At 42.3% G+C, this 20,017-nt stretch overlaps 1 protein-coding gene across 1 annotated transcript in view; it reads left to right on the top strand.

Moving 5' to 3' along the window:
* Positions 1-20,017, top strand: part of Oca2 (OCA2 melanosomal transmembrane protein) — a 254,536-nt gene that overhangs the window by 47,821 nt on the left and 186,698 nt on the right. Inside the window, exons 8-10 of the mRNA XM_029541048.1 lie at positions 14,824-14,895; positions 16,449-16,514; positions 19,124-19,180. Of these exons, the coding sequence (XP_029396908.1) occupies positions 14,824-14,895; positions 16,449-16,514; positions 19,124-19,180 (195 nt within the window). The remainder of the gene's footprint in view (positions 1-14,823; positions 14,896-16,448; positions 16,515-19,123; positions 19,181-20,017) is intronic.

Below are 20,017 nucleotides of genomic sequence, written 5' to 3' on the forward strand. Positions count from 1 at the left end.
TTTTTTTTTTTTTTTTTTTTACCATGGAATAGAGTTTATTCAGGGCATGGGGAGGGCAGTAGAGGCAGAGAAAGGCAGGGAGAAGGAGAGAGTAGAGAAGTAGAAGTAGAGGCTGGCCATGGCCACGTGGAGAGAGGGGAGAAGGGAATGGAGGGAGAGGGGGAACAAGGAGGCAAGAGAGTAAGAGAGCAAGAGAGTAAGAGAGCAAGAGAGCTGAGCTGGTTTTTCAATACCAAATGGTCACCCCCAAAACATATACATACAAGCAACATAGACTCAGAAGATTGGAATGTGATTGTGTGTGTGTGTGTGTGTGTGTGTAGTAATAATAATTAAAGAAAAAGAGGTCATGAGTTTGAGAGAGAACATGGGTAATAAAGGACATGTAAGAGGTTTGAGGGAAGAGGAAAATCATGCACTTGTATTTCTTTTTCTTTTCTTTCCCTTTCTTTTCTTTTTTTTGATATGTGCCTTTTTATTGGATATTTTCTTTATTTACATTTCAAATGTTTTCCCCTTTCCAGGTCTTCCCTTCAAAAACCCTCTATCCCATCCCCTCCCCTCCCTCTATGAAGGTGCCCGCTCACCCACTCCTGTATTCCCTCCATGGCATTTCCCTATACTGGAGCATCAAATCCCCTCAGGCCCAAGGGCTTCTCCTCCCACTGATGTCCAACAAGGCCATCCTCTGCCACATATGTGGCCAGAGCCATGGGTCCCTCCATGTGTACTCTTTGGTTGGTGGTACAGTTGCTGGGAGTTCTAGGGTGGGCTCTGACTGGTTGACACTGTTGTTCCCTCCATGGGGCTGAAAACCCCCTCATCTCCTTCAATCCCTTCTCTAGCTCCTTCATTGGACTGTGCTCAGTCCAATGGTCGGCTGCGAGCATTCGCTTTTGTATTTGCCATCCACATTTTGGTCTTCCTTCTTCTTGGGCTTCATAATGTCTGTGAACTGATTCTTGGATATTCTGAACTTTTGGTCTAATATACTCTTATCAGTGAGTACATACCATGTGTGTTCTTTTGTGACTGAGTTACCACACTCAGGATGATATTTCCTTTTTATTTTTCTTTTTTTTTTTGATTTTGACTACATTATTTATTCACTTTACATCCCCATCACAACTCCCTTCCCTTCCCTCCTTCCACTTCCTCCATCTCCCCTTCCTTTCACTCACCCCTCCTCTTCTTCTTCCTAGAAAAGGGGGGGACTACCATCGACAACAGACAAAAATCTTCATATCAAGCCTCAGCAAAACTAGTGCAACCTTTCATTGAGGCTAGAAGGCAGCGCAGTTAGTGGAACTGGATCCAAAGGCAGACAGTGCACTCAGACAGTCCCTGTTCTCACTTTAGATTTGTACATGGAGACCCAGCCTCACAACTGCTGCCATGTGTGTAGAGGGCCTAGGTCCATCCCACTCCTGCTTCTGGTTGGAAATTCAGTCTCCGTGAACCCCCATAGGCCCAGGTGAGTCGGCTCTGTAGGATTTCTTGTGGCATCTCCTTCAATCCTTCCTCTCCCTCTTCCACAGGATTCTTCAAGCTCCACCCACTGTGGGTCTCTGCATCAGTTTTGATACTTTTTTTTTTTAATTTATGAGACCCCAGTAATTAAAACTTTCCTTTAAGGCTCATAATCTACATCAGCAAGCAATATGCCCATCTTCTGAATTCAAAGTTACTGTAAAGCCAGTGGACCAGGCAGCCTCTAGTGGGGAGCTGGCTGAAACCTGCTTGCTGCCATAGTTACAGGTGGCAGGGCTGCTGCTAAATTAACTGATAAGATACTCTCTCTCTCTCTCTCTCTCTCTCTCTCTCTCTCTCTCTCTCTCTCTCTCTCATTTTTTGGCTTTTTGAGACAGGGTTTCTCTGTTTAGCTCTGGCTGTCCTTGAACTCACTCTGTAGACCAGGCTGGCCTTGAACTCAGAAATCTGCCTGCCTGTATCTTAGTTGCATATGTAGCAGAGGATGGCCTACTTGCCCATCAATGGAAGGAGAGGCCATTGGTCTTGTGAAGATTATATGCCCCAGCACAGGGGAATGCCAGGGCCAGGAAGTGGGAGTGGGTGGGTTGGGGAGCAGAGCAGGGGAAGGGTATAGGGGACTTTCAAAGAGGAAATTAGGAAAGGGGATAACATTTGAAATGTAAATGAAGAAAATAGGATGATATTTTCAAGTTCCATCTGTTTGCCTGCAAATTTCATGAAGTAATTGTTTTTAATAGCTGAGTAGTATTCCATTGGGTAAATGTACCACACAAATTGGAAAGGAAGAAGTCAAAATATCACTAAATCAATAAAATATTCTTTGCAGATAATATGATAGTATACTTAAGTGACTCAAAAAATTCCACCAGAGAACTCCTAAACCTGATAAACAACTTCAGCAAAGTGGCTGGATATAAAATTAACTCAAACAAATCAGTAGTTTTCCTATCATCAAAGGATAAATGGGCTAAGAAAGAAATTAGGGAAATGACACCCTTCACAATAGTCACAAACAATATAAAATATCTTGGTGTGACTCTAACCAAATAAGTAAATGATCTGTATGACAAGAACTTCAAGTCTCTAAAGAAAGAAATTGAAGAAGACCTCAGAAGATGGAAAGATCTCCCATGTTCATGGATTAGAAGGATCAATATAGTAAAAATGGCTATCTTGCTGAAAGCAATCTACAGATTCAATGCAATCCCATCAAAATTTCAACTGAATTCTTCATAGAGTTAGAAAGAGCAATTCTCAAATTCATTTGGAGTAACAAAAAACCCAGGATAGCAAAAAACTATTCTCAACAATAAAAGAACTTCTGGGGGAATCACCATCCCTGACCTCAAACGGCATTAGAGAGAAATTGTGATAAAAACTGCACTGTATTAGTACAGTGACAGGCAGATAAATCAATGGAATAGAATTGAAGGCCCAGAAATGAACCCACACACCTATGGTCACTTGATCTTTGACAAAGGAGCTAAAACCATTCATTGGAAAAAAGACAGCATTTTCAACAAATGGTGCTGGCACAACTGGTGGTCAACATGTAGAAGAATGCAAATTGATCCATTCATATCTCCTTGTACAAAGCTCAAGTCCAAATGGATCAAGAACCTCCACATAAAACCAGATACACTGAATCTAATAGAAGAGAAAGTGAAGAAAAGTCTCAAATACATGGGCATAGGAGAAAAGTTCCTGAACAGAACACCAATGGCTTATGCTCTAAGATGAAGAAACAACAAATGGAAACAAAACAAAACAAAACAAAACAACAATTAAAAAAGATTCAACAAATGGGACCTCATAAAATTGCAAAGCTTCTGTAAAGCAAAGAATACTGTCAATAGGACAAAATGGCTACTAACAGATTGGGAAAAAATCTTTATCAATCCTACATCCAATAGAGGGCTAATATCCAATATATACAAAGAACTTAAGAAGTTAGACTCCAGAGAACCAAGTAACCCTATTAAAAATGGGGTACAGAGCTATACAAAGAATTCTCAACTGAGGAAACTCAAATGGCTGAGAAGCACCTCAAGAAATGTTCAACATCCTTAGTCATCAGGGAAATGCAAATCAAAACAACCCTGAGATTCCACCTCACACCAGTCAGAATGGCTAATACCAAAATCTCAGGTGACAGCAGATGCAAGCAAGGATGTGGAGAAAGAGGAACCCTCATCCATTTTTGGTGGGGTCTAATTATATTTTAATTAAAATATATTTGAAATTTTTGTTATAAATTTAACTCCTTAAGAGAGGAATCCTTTCATTATCCAGTTGTCTCTCATTTATAGAGGGAAGAATCATTGGAAAGAGAGGGAGGAGGTCACCTTTCAAACTGTAATGTGCACAGCCCAGTGCTGGTCCTAGCAGCAACTCTGAGGCCTATTGCCTATGGTTGCTTTTTGTAATAGTTTGCAGAGCAGAAACTCAGATCACTCCTGCAGCCAATTGCTGATCCCTAACCAGATCACCTCTGTTTGTCTTTTACTGTTGAATTTCATGAAAACTGATAAATTTGCACACACAGGTACTATTAGTGAAGTTAACTCTCCTGTCTAGAGTGTCTCAGAAATGGCAGAGCAAGGGCTCCATCTTCAATGGATGCTTTTGAAGTCCCTGCTTCTCCTCCACTATAGTGCTTCCCAAAGTATGCATAAACATCTACAGGGAGTCTATTGTCTAGACAGAGCCCCTAGTGTAGGTCTTCTTCATGTTGCATCAACAGACTAATGAATACCCATCCTCAAGATGTCTACATATATGGTACGTATAAATGATCTGAATCGGCCTAGTCAGTCTTTGAAGATCTGAGTACAGAACAATGGTTTGGAGGGGTGATATGAGAACTAGACTCACCAGTGATGGGCTTGCAATAAGAAAAGCAGCCTGAGTATAAGACTAGTGGGCATGAACACAGAAATGAACGAGGCTCTATTATGTGTGTCTGTGAGCATGTGGGTTGGTGTGAACATGTTGGCGATGTTGTTACTATGTATGACTATATGTGTGGATGCCAGGTAAGACCAGTGAGTAAATTTATGATATCATGTGTGTATATCTGAGGAGTTCAGGGTGCCCCCTTTTGTTGCTGTCCCTGGTGCAATCTTCATGACTAGTCTAGCCTTTCACTTGTATGAGAGCTTATGAGTTTGTTTCTCCAAGGACTGAGTATATCTAGAAATAAGGGCAGGTGCTGTCAGCACAGCACAAATTCTGATGGGTATATCCCACCTCCTTCTTTACCAGGATCTGGTCTTTGATTCTCCTCATCCAACCTCCTCTAGGAGATAGTTCTCTGACAGGGTCATATGCCAGGATGAGTGCAGCAGTCAAGCAGTCCAGACAGAGGTAAAATTCATATGGCTCACAACATGGGACATGAAGACTAGCAGAACTCCTTTCTCCTGAATGTGGTATCTAGACACCTAGAAACAATGCAGCTATCCATCATCTCTCTTCCTGAAGTGCCTTACAAGTGGGGAAGGGACAGGGTGGCAGAGTATGGCTTCTGAGACCCTCCTGTTATTATGATCTTGACCTAAAAGACTTATGATGCCAATTTGCCTTAAAAATATATTTAGAACTAAAAATGACTGGGCAATCTTCCTTGGGCTATTTTAATAAATGGATCTATGAAGACAGGGATATGTGTGTGTGTGTGTGTGTGTGTGTGTGTGTGTGTGTGTGTGTGTTATGCACATGGATTGTATTGGTGGAAAATCCAATTTTATGTACAATGGGTGTGCTACCCAGCCCAGCCTTTGGGAAGGATGACTAATTCGAAAGCTAGACCAAGTCGAAGAATGCTGGCCCACATGAGGCTTGTGCTATCTCTGCTTTTGTTGATATGATTTATGTTTGGACTGTTTCACCAGCTGGGTCCCCTCGGTCACTCCTAACTCCCACTGTCTCCTAGTAAGGAAGATTTTCTGGGAACTTTGCAACTGGCGAGCCTGCTCAATGAGAAGGTGTTGTGGCCTGAGATACACAGTGAGCGTCCCACCTCTCCTTTCATTTTGTGCACGGTCATGCACTAGGAGATGCATACAACTGCAGGGGAGAGATAGAAATGGTCCCTGACAGGAAGGCAGGGCTCACTGTCTCCTGCATCTCCACTGCTGTCCACCTCCTGCTTTCAAATGTTCCCATTTGTGGCCCTGTGACTGTAGGACCCACGTACTTTCATTGCACAGGCGAGGGTGTACATGCTTTGGCCACAGGGAAACAGTTATTCTTTTGTTGGGCTTGACAAGACCCTCTTGAGTTCTGCCTTCTGTACTTTCTCCTCAGTCCTGGATTAGTTTCATGCTGTGTAACTTTGTGTATTTTAAGGATGCAGTTACACGAAAAACCAGGTTTTGGTAGTACCTGCACCTTGTGAGTTTATTTTTGGAAGAGCGAATAGATTAGCTTTTGTGATTCTGCAAAGCTAGAATCATAGCCATGCATTCTCTGATTCAGCTCCATACCTAAGCTTTTATTGAGACATTTATGATATATAATAGAACTCTGTATCTCAAGAACTTAGTATTGAGAGATTCAAGACACTCTTTTTCTTTTCTTTTCTTTTTTTAATGATCTATGCAATCTCTCCTTTCAGGTGATGCAGGGTTAGTTACTGAAAGCACCCGTAGTGTGGTTGGCCAGGGAGCATGCTCATGTACACAGCTTATAACTGTGTGATCTTGTTTACATAGTTTCACTGTTTCCAGTCTGAAACCACAGCTGAGAGTTTATTTTTATGTTCGACAGCTACAACAGATCATTTCTGGAAATGCATAGAAACTTGAGGATCTATGATGCTAGAAAATATAGTCAGGCAAGAGAATTAACCTAGAATTTGGAAGGCAGAACCTCAAAAGAAAGTACTCGAATTTTTGAATATGTATTCTCTATTGGTCATACAGTGTGTGAGAAGTTTTGTTATGAGACATATCAGATAAAACATATCAACAAGTACAAACACCAAAACCTGATGACACATCAAGGCAGAAAAGCAGCCTCTAGAAGTGACAGACACAGTGGACTAGGGATTCCATGCGGCTGCAACCTAATACAAGTGCTTTGGAGAGAAGAAGCCAGGGGAAGGTAATTAGGGTCTTATAAGGCAACCCCACACTTTAAAGACAACTGTTACAGAAACTACCAAGCCACTTACAGGTTCTGGAACCTTCCTCCTAGTCTTTCCAGCTCCGTGTTCTAGCACCCACTCATACCCCTCACAGCTCCATGTTCTATAGTCTACCACTATCCATCATAACTCCAAGTTCTAGAAACCACCAGTATCTGTCAGAGCTCTATGGTCTAGAACTACTATTATTCCTCAGTTTCATGTTCCAGCACTCGTCTCAATCCCTTACAGCAGTGTCAGCCCCAACCCCTCCCAGGTCCATGTTCCAGCAGGCAAACCCTGTATCACTCAGAGTACTGTTCCAGAGCTCAGTACTCAGCTCCAGAGCTGAGTACCCTAGTCATTCAGTTTCATGGTCCAGTGCATGATCTCTATTAGTCAGAATCCCACATTCCAGACACTAACCCCAATTCCTCCCTCCCCCATTTTAAAGCCCCTATACCCACTAACCCCCAGTCCAGTTTTTCAGAATTCACTCCGAGAACATTACAGTTCTATGTTCCTACATGAACTCATGTATATGGTACAATTACCCACGCTCCTTAGGCACATCTGCCCTCTTTAATGTAGTCCCTGTCTTTATAATGTAGAAGCCATATATTGTCTTCTTATTTCATCCATTAGCTGTTTGAGGTCTTCAGTTCTGCCTTAAGGCCTTTGTCACATAGTTTATTGATTTTTTTTTTTAACCTCTGAAGCACTCTGCTTTGGATCACTTCATATTTTAATATATCAGGCGATGTCTTTCAATGGCATACTATTGACTTTGCTGTAACTTTCCAGGCTCTGCTCTGCATAGGATGCAGGGTTTTTAAGTCCGCAGAGCTGCTCTCACATAAAGGACAGCGCTATAGAGACACGAAGGCCGATTCCTGGCACCTCCAACTCTATCCACCCTCAGCAGTTGTTGGGGGTGTATTGATGGATTTATGCTTCAGAATTGCTGATATTACATCCCTCTGGGTACTACATATGAGGCCTGCAGCTCTCAGAAAAGCACTGTTATTATGAACAACTGTTTAAGACCCTTTTGTACTAGGGTATACATTGTAGTAGATGAGGAGACGCTCTTCCAGTGCTGACAGTCAAAGGTTTTTGGTTGCCAAAGCCTAGGGCCTGTACTAACATTAGGCTTACAGCTCTGATCTCTAAGGTGAAAGGACCTGGATCCGTGGGTTGTTCTTTAGTGATCGGGTCCTAAGGGGATGACAACCAAGAGATGAGGATATAAGAGGATAGGAAAGTTTGGGGCTTAACATAGGAAGTCTTGCATAAGCTATAACAGATACCCAATAAGTTTACTAAGAAGCACAGCATCTTATATACACTTTTAATGGGAGGAATGGGATCAAGCCAGCATAAATTGAGTCAAGCAATGTTGCTCAAAGAGAATACAGAATATCTCCAGGGCCTTAGAGACTGAGCACATGGCTTGGGGACTGATAATGCTAGTCTCCTCAGGGGGAAAAGAAAAAATTCACGGGAACCTTAATATCTTTGAGGTCCTGACCCCAGCTTCAGACTGGCTCTTGCTCAGTCTGCCTTTGGGCAAGGACACAGAACTAGGCTCCTTTTGTCCTTTCACCGAGACCTCTGAGAAAGCTTTGGTTTGGTATGGCTCTCAACAACTAAAGGCATCAGGCAACAATTCAAGTCTTTAGGAGGTGTTTCCAGCTCTGTCTGAGCTACACGGAGGCTTACGGATGAGGCTATAAGCCCTAGCATTCCTGGAACTTTACAGCTATTGTAGTCCTTAGCTTTCAACAGGAGTCAGGGTCAGCAGCGGACAGCAACAAGCAACCAGTACCGATCTCAAATGAGGCTTGGATTCTGGGACCCTCAGTTCTACATCATCCATTGTAGCATCTTGGACATCTAGGCTTAGAGTTTCCAGGCCTTGCACTGTCAGGACCCTCAGCCTCTGACAGTGTGGCCCATAGTACAGTTCTCTAGTTCTTCATGTTTGGCCACTCCTGAGAACTCTTAGTAACCAGAGGCCACCCTTTCTCTTCTCTGTCCCTTCACAGCCTTCTTTCCTTTGTTACCTTAAGTGTTCCTCCTTCTCTTACCATTGCTGTGACTTTATCAGCCCCTGTTTTCCCAATGCTTCTGCTCTTTCTTTCCCTAATGGCTGCTCCCTGGCCTTCAGCTGCACTCAAGTCACCATCACTGTTGTAGTTACCACTCCTACCACAGCCACTACCTTTGTGGTTGCTGCTATATCTGCCTCTTCATGTCCCTAGCTCAGTCTGCTCTGCTAATGATTCAGATCAAACATAGTTATAAAAAGGCCATTTGGAGACAGCTTTCATTTGGCCTAGTGTTGCAACTCCAGGGGTCATACAAGGCAAGAGGGTCTTTCTTGAAAATTGAGTGAGGCAGCCAGAGAGGGGATGTGACAAAAGTGTTTGCACAAATCAGAGAAGATGTTTATGTAAATGAATATCTGTGTGTGTATCAGTCTCAGAGCTGGGTAAACAGGCTCATCTAGAATTCATCAAGGCTGCTCATACTTAAAGACCCCCTCCTTCCTTCCTTCTTATTTTTTTTTAAGATTTATTTATTTTATGTTTATGGATATTTTGTCTGCATGTACATCTATCTGCCCACCAGAAAAGGTCATCTGATTCCGTGAGACTATGGTTGTGAGTCACCATGTAGACACTTGGAAGTGAACTCAGGACCTATGAAAGAGCAGCTACTGTTCTTAATCCCTCAGCCAGCTCTTCATCCCTCTTTGTTTCTTTTTGAGATCTCACGCAGTCCAGGCTGCCCTTTAACTCACTTTGTGGCTGAGGATTACCTTGAACTCCTGATCCCCCTGTCTCCACATCCCAAGTTTTAGTAGAACCAACTTGTCTGGAATGTTTATAACACAAATGTATTTCCTGTTGTGGTGCTGATGGGTCCTCCGCAACTACTAACGTGTCCATAGAGTGCTTTCAAAGTGTATAAAAAAGCTGGCTGCCATGTTGCCAGTGTAGCCAGTTGCCAGTAAAGTAGCTGCTAGGTTGACAATTCTACAATCAAGATTGTTAGGTACAAGGAAGGGTGGGGCCTGCCAAATCACCACTTTTGATGTTTGTAATTATTTGTAGAAAACATTAACAAGATATTTATAATAAAGATTTAACTAAAGCATAATACACACTAACAATCTTAACATCGTTTAACACTTAATAGTATTTATCAATCTCAGATAATGTTTATGTTCTGGGCCAGTGTTTCAGCAGGAGTTCTTTGATTTATTTCACCATAAGGACATGCAATTCTCCCTTCTTTCACCTATTCATCCCATCTTTCAGAAGAGGCAATGAGACAATGTTTCATTGTGTAGCTCAGGATGGCTGATATTCATTGTGTCAACCAGGATGTTTGGAACTCACTGTGTAGATAGATCAGAATGTCTGGAACTCACTGTGTAGACCAGGATGTCTGTAACTCACTGTGTAGATAGATCATAATGTCTGGAACTCACTGTGTAGACCAGGATGTCTGTAACTCACTGTATAGATAGATCAGAATGTCTGGAACTCACTGTGTAGATCAGAATGTCTGGAACTCACTGTGTAGACCAGGATGTCTGGAACTCACTGTATAGATAGATCAGAATGTCTGGAACTCACTGTGTAGATCAGGATGTCTGGAACTCACTGTGTAGATCAGGTTGCCAGGAACTTACTGCAGATCTCCAGTCTTAGCCATCGAAAGGCTGATATTACAAGTGTGAGCACCATCTAGAGCTTCCTGTTAGATCTTTTAAGGTGATTTTAGCTAGCATCTGGGATTTCAGAAACATTGTTGAACATATGTCCTCTGGCAGAGGGAACACACATTTGAATATGAGAGATACTATGTGATCTCTAGCACCACTCATGGTTAAAACTTCCAACAAGTTAAAAGATTCAGGATGTCTGGGGTATACATCATGCTCTATCTGTTTGCCACAAGACCTGAAATTTCAATACCGTAAGCTTCCTGCAGCTCCTCAAAGCAGTTCCAACAAGGCCAGATATCACAGAAGATTGCTTAGTCTGGGTGATTATTTCTTAATCGGGGCGATTACTCATGTCTGAAGATAGGGTGAGGCAGAGGCCAGAAAAAAACCGATTCCAAGTGAGAGTGAGGTTTAGGTTCAAAGCACTAATGTTATTCGAAATAACCAACTAGATCTATATTTGATATTATTCACTTTCCTCTTTTTTTCTTCCCTGTTGTTTACTCTTGTATTGCTGTAAGCATTTGTTGTTACAGTAGCCAGCATGTGGCATCTATTTATACACCAGATCGTATAACATGAACTTTTAAGTTGTAACCTGGATCTCAGCATCTTAAACTTTTCCTCACGTACAATCTGTTTTCACGAAAGGAATTTTCACACAACTGTATGACTTTAGGTGCATACGTAGGTATGCAAATCAAGTGTTTGTGGATAATGGATCTCAAAGTAATTTATTTCATAACAATTAGAATAATCTGAAGTAAATCCACTACACATGGGAGGGACACAAAAGCACATTCTGAGACCAGTTCTGTGTTTTTATTGCCTTGCTTTCTTGGAGTGTTCTCATAAGCACTCAGAATTCTCCTCACACAGCTCCATACTTGGACCATGTTCCAACAAGTAGGGTGCTAATTTTAGAAGTTGTCTTTAGTTTTAATATAAATTGTAAAAAACTTTTTACAAAAATCAATTCCTTATTTTTAGTATCTCATTTTAACTCACATGTAGTTTGTGTAGACTTCTTATTACAAATTACCATTTTAATTAATTTTAAATCAGATCATTCTTCATTTTAATTAAGAAGGCTGCCCACTGGTGATCTTTAAAAATTTAACTGCCCAGGACCTGGTTAAACATGAAGGAGAAACCATTTTGGAGTTAGTAAAATTCCCCACTGAGGGAACCCTAAAGCCAGGTTACACTTAGATAGATCTCTTGTTCTTCCAAATACTCACAAGGTAAAATATTCACACCCCAAGTTCTAGATGATGGCTTATCTTTAAACACTCTTTAATCTCTCTCTCTCTCTCTCTCTCTCTCTCTCTCTCTCTCTCTCTCTCTCTCTCTCTTTCTCTCTCTTTCTCTCTCTCTCTCTGTCTGTCTGTCTCCCTCCTCTCACTTTCTTCTCTCCGCTGAGAAAAGTGCCATCTATGTTCTCTAGGAAAGGTATATTTTGAAACAGGATCATGTATTGTTTTTGGAAGAATTTTTTCCAATGCCCCTCACCTACCCCCCAGATCTTCTTTCATTGGGTCTCAGAATTTTTGTTCATGTTTACACAAACACGAGGGTGCTCCAGACACTGGGTGACCAACCCCCCAATGAATGTCTTCCCAGGAGATCCAGTAGATTTTCTTCTTAGCCAGGAACAGGGAATGTTTTCTGAGTTTGCCTGTAAGGCCCTTGCACACTGTGGAGTGTTCCCTCTGACACCTCTACCCTTTTGGATCAAGGGAAACAAATGTCTCTTGTATCTGGAGTCTTTATCATTATTGTCTGTGAAGGGGCACAGTAAGGAAACTGCTGACACGATCATTCCATGCTGTGGAGAAGGGGAAGGGTTTTAGTGTGTATGTGTATGTGTGTGTGTGTGTGTGTGTGTGTGTGTGTGTGTGTGNTGTGTGTGTGTGTGTGTGTGTGTGTGTGTGTGTGTGAGAGAGAGAGAGAGAGAGAGAGAGAGAGAGAGAGAGAGAGAGAGAGCATCCAGAGACATCTAGAAGAATCAAGAGGTAAAGGCTTGGTAAGATCATGGGAGAAGCAGGAAAAAAAAAATCATAAAATTAGGCATTCAAGGAGTACCAGACGACTAATGCCAAATAGTTCTGAAGGCACCCCCGCCCCTTGCCAATGAAGCATTAATGACCCCGAAAGCCTCAGCTGAGCTGAGAAACTCCAGACAGGAAAGCTGACCCTCTGATAGTGGCTGCAGGCAATTAGGAGCTGGAAGTTTCTGATGACGTCAACATACCAATCGTCCTTGGTACTCGTTGCTTTGAGATTGCAGGGGAACAGATCTGCAGAAAGTAAACCCCCTAAGCTACTGCATTCATATATGTCCTAAGGCAGTAGCAAACTGTACCGATATAGGGATACATCACAGGCCTGCCTTCCTCCTTCAACTACCTTGGAGCCTCATGCAGTTTTTGTATCTTTTTGTCAGCCTGGATTCACAGACAGGAGCCTAGCATAACTGTCCTTTGAGAGGCTTAACCCAGCTGCTACAGAGCAAAACAGAAGCAGAGAGCCATAGTCAGACATTAGACAGAGCTCGGGAAGTCTTGGAAAAGAGTTAGGGGAAGGATTGAAGAACTCGGAAGGGATAGGGTCTCCACAAGAAGATCAACAGAGTCAACTAACCTGGACCTTTGGGGCCTCCCAAAGACTTGAGCCACTAACCAAAAAGCTTACATGGGCTGGACCTAGCCTTCTACTCCACATATGTAGCAGAAGTGCAGATTGGCTGTCATTTGGGTCCCTCAACAACTGCTGTGGCTATCTTACTGTTGCCTGCCTGTGGATCTTGACTGGGCTACCTTGTCTGAACTCAATGGGAGAGGATGTGCAGTGACTTGAGGTGCTAGAGCTTTCTGGTACCCGTGGAGGCGGGGAAATCTCCCATTCTCAAAGGTGAAAGGGGAGGGTAGGGGAGAGGGGCCGTGAGTTGGGGACTGGGAGAGGGGACAGCGATCAGGATGTAAAATGAATAAGTAAATAAATTAATGGGCTGAAAACCCCATAGCTCTCACTTTAAATAGAGTAAAAAATATAGTTTATTCTGGAACCAAGTTTGAGTATGCGTGGGCTGGGAACACAGATTTAGATTTGTCAGGTTCAAGGGAAACTCCATTTCCACGAATCCCAAAAGGTAGGAGGGACATGTGGCTACCTGTGGTGGCACCTATTAGCACACCAAAGTGCATGCTGGCTCCCACACCCTTCAGTATCACAGGTGTCTGTTGTCCTTTTCAGAGACCCTGCTAGCATCCTGGCTTTTTCAACTCCTCCCCTACCCTAAACTCCCCCAGCTCACAGATTCCTCTCCCTGAGGCTACTCATTCTCCGTGTGACCTCACTCAACTTGAGGTTCGTTTTCTGTAATTGGAAAGCTGAGGAGGAATTTTGTCCAGATCACTGTCTAGGACTTAAGCATCACATTAGAAGGAGGAAGTGTTAATGCACACCATCAGTTGAAACTGAAAAGCAGAATGCAAATGATTGGTATAATTTTGTAGCTATGTGTTAAGTTTTAGGTCCTTATATTTAAAACAAATATAGTGCCAGGTACTTGTAGTGCACTCAAGAGGCAGAAGCAGGTGGAGCTTTGAGTTCGAGGCCAGCCTGATCTACAAAGTGAGTTTCAGGTCAGCCAGGGCTACACAGAGAAACTCTGTCTTGAAAAAATCCAAAAACCAAGGTGATAATGATGATGATGATGATGATAAAAATAATAAAGCAACTATAATAACCCTTAAAAGTCTGAACATTGAATATTTTTTAAAACATAGACATAAAATTACTTGAAAGTGAAGTTCGAATCCAGTGTACAAATGGACACAGAAATTTCCAGATTTGGCCTATTGTGAATAACTGTTCAGAGCATTCATGCCTTTAATGTGATACATGCTTTCACTTGTGTTTAGGCGTGTCCTAGTAGAATTGTTAAACTATGTGGAAAACTTGTGTTTACGTTTTTAAGAAACTCTTTTCAGCAGTTGCTTTAGCATTTTGCCTTCTCAGTGGCAGTGTATGCAGGATCACATTTCCAACCTATTTGGCATTAGAAATTCCATGTCCACTGGATTGAAACTAAATAGGCAAGAATTCTTTTTGTGATTCGGTTATATGCTGAAAGTCTCAATTAGATAAGGCAGGTTTCTGTGTGCTGACTTAAAAGTAGTCTTAGTAATTGAAAAGGGCTGATTTATGTCCTTAAACTAAAGGTTCTGTTGCCTAAAGAGAACCTGGTAAGTAATTAATGACCCTTTACTGTAGACTTCCTTGAGCATCCTTTCACAGTCATTCTGGAGATGGGAGCAACTTCCCAAGAACCTAGGCTGCTGGTGGTCGTGGGTCTCTCTGGACTGCTAAAATTATCAATGCCCTGGATGTCTTTTTTCATCGGATACACATGGAGCACTCACATGTCAGTCCACGCTTTTCGTGTCTTCTTTTCCAGGTTGTCCACAGAACCCTGGCAGCCATGTTGGGAGCACTTGCAGCACTTGCAGCCTTGGCTGTGGTTGGTGATGTGAGTTGTTATGTTTGATTTACTGGCTTTCTACCAGATAAAGTGCCAGACCCAGGGTGTATTAGTTGTTTCAAATTGTTTCAGGTGATGTTTCCATGCCTTTTGCCCACAATTCATAGAGGCATGACCTGACAAACTTGGTTTAAGAAAGTTGTCACTGGATATAAACACACACTCATCTATGTTGTGATCGCCTCCATTCGGGCTGGAGAAAGCCTCCCTAGGTATGCATTTACCCAGTGTGGGGGCATGGAGGTGGGCCAATCAGGGATGAAGCTTTGTTCTGTGGCATTGCAGGCCCCGGAGATACCCAGATATAAATAATGGCGTCCACTTGACTTTCTGCCCAGTCACCGGCTGTATAGCAATTCTTAAAAATCAGTGGAAGCCAGCTAGGGGCAGGGACCCTCAGGTCTGCAAGTGCGGCTTTGAGAGCTGAATTAAGACAAAGCATTGGAACCAATCCCCTACAGGAACTGACTTAGGGAAGTTGACACCGCTAGCATGGGAAAGTGGGGGCTGCTCAAGAAGGATGTTGTCCGTGGATATGGGGTGCTATCTGGGCTGGAGTGAGATTGCCTCTGATAGATTTTATACAACCAATGGTATGTTTCCTATAGACTAGTATGTTGTGGAGGGAGGGAGGGCTCCAGCAGGCCCAGGCTGAGGCATCTCTCCCCTGAGGTATCGGCCATTCTAAGGGTCTAGTATAGAATAGAGTTTAGTTAGGGGAAGGGAAAGGGAGTTGAGAAGGGAGTAGAGGCAGAGAAAGAGAGGGACCAGAGGACAGAGAGAGAAAGGAGAAAGAAGAGGCTGGCTGGGAACACATGGGGGGGAGGAGAGAGAGAGGGAAAGAGGAGAGAGAGAGAGAGAGAGAGAGAGAGAGAGAGAGAGAGAGAGAGAGAGAGAGAGAGAAGAGTCAGAGTGACAAAAGGATCAGAGAGAGAGAAAAGAGAAGCCAAATAGTCCCTTTTATAGCCAGCCGGGTCTACCTGCTATTGCTAGGTAACGGTTGGGCAGAGCCTAGAAGGAATGCTAACATGCTAACAGGTCTCTGAGTCAGGCACCTTCTTCTCACGAGTATGATTCAAATAGCGTTTCATTTGGAAACTTGCTCTTCTGGCATATAGCAGGCACATGCATCAAGAAGCCCCCTGGGTACTCAGTGAACTGCCCTTTCCCAGGCTGGCTAGGTTCTGGCAGTCCCTCACTTCACACTTTGTTCTAGTGGCACTTGGAGAGTAGAATAGACAGGGTCAGTCATGCCACCCCACTGAGGAAGACCAAACCAGCAGTCCGGGCAATAATTCTTCCTGGAGCTTCTACGATTAGATCCCCTCCCTTTTGTTCATGGATACTTCGGATGTGACAGATGCACTGGGTCATGAGTGTTATTCAGCAGTGTGATAGAATTCAACTTCAAAGGCAAGTGGATGCAGTGTTTCCAGCTTTGGCCCGATGTCTGCGTTTGCAGTAAGGGCAGCCCATTTTTAGGGCTTTGCTCAGTAGGTTGATGCACAGGATTAATTGGCAAATTTGTGCTTTGATTACAGAGACCCAGCCTGACCCACGTGGTGGAGTGGATTGATTTCGAGACTCTGGCCCTGCTGTTTGGCATGGTAATTACAGTCTTCCCAGCAGGATCTGGCTCCAAGTCTGGGTCCTTCACTATTCCACAGTTGCTGATCCTATCATTATAGTCAAGATGGCATGTCTCTTGACAGTTAGGGCTTTATTGAGAAATGTTAATACAGGTCTAGCTAATTTTTCTCAGGGAGGAGGGACTGACTGGTGCTAGTTTGTTAACTAAAGACTTCATCTCTAAGGCTTTTGAACAATGAAGTGGCATCATTATTTCCAAAAGTTGGCAATTTATTTGAGTTATTACCCTTAAGATAAAAAAATGACATACTTCAAATACATAAACCATGGAACAGTTTCAGTGACTGGGAAAGTGATTTTAATTATATAAAGAAAAATGTCCTTAAGTAATAGTTCAGTGCTTGTTGTTTTATCATACTGGTAGGCTGTGAGGCTAGGTCAGCTTGTAGAAAGGAAAGATAATCTCACAGAGGATTAGTATAGGACATGAGCTGTAAGTGAGCTAAGCCAGAACAAAATGAGGTTTGGCAAGGCCCTGGACCCAAGTAGGAATGATCATATGTTCTCGGGTCATTCTCTTAACAAGGTCTGCGTGCGCCATCTGCACTGCACCAGGAGGCCCACTTTGTAGAATACGAGTCACCAGGCAGCCTCATCTTCTTGCTGGAGTCAGCACTAGGCTTCAAAAGCATGCAGAGCTGTCATCCTCTTTGAATGGGAAGGTGGAACAGAGCTCTGAACTCAGGTTTCAGCGAGGAGCCAACAACTGTTGGGTGCTGAGAAATGCGTAGGGATTGGTCGCGTGGATAGAAGAAGGGAGTCATATTAGGTGTCTACAGCAGACTATTTTTAAAAAGTTAAGCAAATGGTGTAGTAGTTTGCTAGAACTGCTATAACCAAGCATGATATATATGGTAGTCTGAGAACCTATCTCTCACAGTTAAAGAGGCTGATGTCTGAGATCAAAGTACCAGCAGGGCTGACCTCTGCTGAGACTCCTCCTTGGCTGTCTTCTCTCCATGTGCTGGTAGCCTAGTTCCATCATTTTATCAGGCTGCTGTCAAATTCAATGAAGGTCTACCCTAATGATCTCTCTGCAATGCTTAAAAGTCCTGTTTCCGGGTGCAGCCACATTTTTAGGTCCCGGAAGTTAGTAGTCCAATATGTAAATTTTGAGGAAGAGGGACAGAATTCAGCCTTTAAAAAAATGGTCTGATGTTTCTTTTTCCCAATTAAAATTGCTCCAGCAGCCACTTAGATCATCTATGCTTTTGATCCTATAATGGTAGTGCACAGAGTGGGTCTCCCTTTACCTGACTTATTTCCTGGGCCTGCTTGCCCAAGTCCCTGTTCTATCAGACAATGACAGAATGGCTCTCCATAACAAGAGAAGACCACATAAACCACCACCCACGTTTGTCTACTTACGTTCACATGATGTACTGCATGCTACAAACAGCCCCAAAGGGCGTTGTTGAGATAGGAAGCTGCTCTAGATCAAGGTATTGCTGAGTTAAGACTGATTCGGGAGTATTTTGTGTTTCATACAGTTTATTTGAAGTGTATTGGGCTCACCAACACAGCTACTTTATATAATTTTGATACAACCCATCTACTTTATATAATTTCATCAAACTCTCACAGTGATCTCACAAGATAAAGGGCATCCAGAGGTAAAGTGAGAAACTTGAAGTGCAGAGTGGTAAGTCAAGCACACCTTTTTGTTGTTATTCAAGGCTTGTACTTGCACTTACCCATTCCAAATTCAAGAGGTAGCAACGTGGGTGAAGAGTAGAAAGGCAGGACTGTCCTCTTAAACTCCATGGTGAACCCAGTCTCTGTGTTGGCCCTGGGAGGAAGATGGGGTTTGAGCATCTGAATTAAGAAGGGAGCCATATCAGATATCTACATGTTTAAAAAATATAAATTGAATGCTATTCCACATCTTGGCAAATAGGAAACCTTCTAGCAAGTCCAGGCTTGCTAGGATTTCTAGTTGATTAAGCACAGAATAAACAGGGCACTATTTCTGTTAGCCCATGGGTGGCTGTTTTCCTCGTTTGTGATCAGTAGAAACACAGGTAAGCATTCTCAGTGTACACAGGATTGGAGGACAGTTGTTTCAGTACCAGTGGTCCAGCTTGTCCATGGTCATCGAAGTTGTAAGAAAAAATAAATCGGTTCAGTTATTTTAGAAACCAAAATTTGATACAACTTTAAACCTACTCAATGTCTGAGTGCTGCTTATGAGTACAATTGAGTACAACGGCCAATTCTGGACCATGGCTTTCCATGCTTCTAGTTTCAAGACTGATCAAGCCATTGGTCTCTTTGGTCTATAAAACAGAATGAAGATAGCATTTGATATTTGTTGTCAGGATTAGACACTTGATAACGTATCTTAGGACAATGCCCTGGATAGAAATACGTGCATAAAACCATCGGTAAGAGATTCATCGGAGTTCATATGTGCATAACTGAAGTGCTAGACCTCCAGCCAGCCAGAGCTGCTCTTGATGCTCGGCTGTCATGAGCCAGCGTCCAAACTCAGGGTGGCTCACTCTGACATCATTCCAGTGTAGTATTTTGCTAAAATCTTTGCTGTCTACTTTTTTCCCCCTTATAGATGATCTTAGTAGCTGTATTTTCAGAAACAGGATTTTTTGATTACTGTGCTGTAAAGGTAGGTATATAAATAAATAAATAAATAAATGTAAACATATTTATATATAATCAAGGCAATATAACTACAAATGTGATCAATTAATAATATAAATTAATTGAATAATACTATTTATTTCCCTAATATTATATATTCAGTAAATTAAAATATTTATAATTGCATCTTTCTTTCAAGATGGCTTCAGGAAGCCTGGGGATAATTACTGTGCTAAGCATGATGTGAAAGCAACACTTCCAGCTTTCCCATAAGAAAGTAAAGAGGAAACTCAGGGCAAAAAATTCTCCCCCTAAGCATTTGTGTAACAGCATTTGAATGAGCTGGTTAGGGCTACACATCAAAACCCAATTTAAAAGTCTGAATATGTCAAACCTCTGATTGTATTGACTTTTGGAGACATAGTTTTATTGTTTACTTTCTAGACCTGTATTGTCCTGATTTTTAAATTTGGAAAACTCAGTTTTGTTTTTGTTGGTGTTTTAGACTTGTATGGATAATATTTTAATTGGGATTGAACAAAGGGCCTTGCATATGCTCAGTACATGTCTCATCACTGAACTAACATGTTAGCTCCTTAAAGGTCTTATTTGTTAAAATTATAATTGCTATTATTTGGTTGACAAATCATAATCATATTTGTTTGGTAAACATAATATGATGTTTCAATGTATGTGCATACTGAGCGTTGTGTTTAAATCAAGCCAACTAGCATATCCTTACAATCTTTTTTTTTTTATGGTAACATATTTAAAATTTACTTTCTTTGTTTTTGTTTTTGAGATGTAGTTTCTCTACACAGCCCTGACTGTCCTGGAACTTACTATGTAGACCAGGCTGGCT

This window comes from Mus pahari, chromosome 1 (assembly GCF_900095145.1).
Source record: "Mus pahari chromosome 1, PAHARI_EIJ_v1.1, whole genome shotgun sequence".
In the NCBI taxonomy this organism is placed as follows: domain Eukaryota; kingdom Metazoa; phylum Chordata; class Mammalia; order Rodentia; family Muridae; genus Mus; species Mus pahari.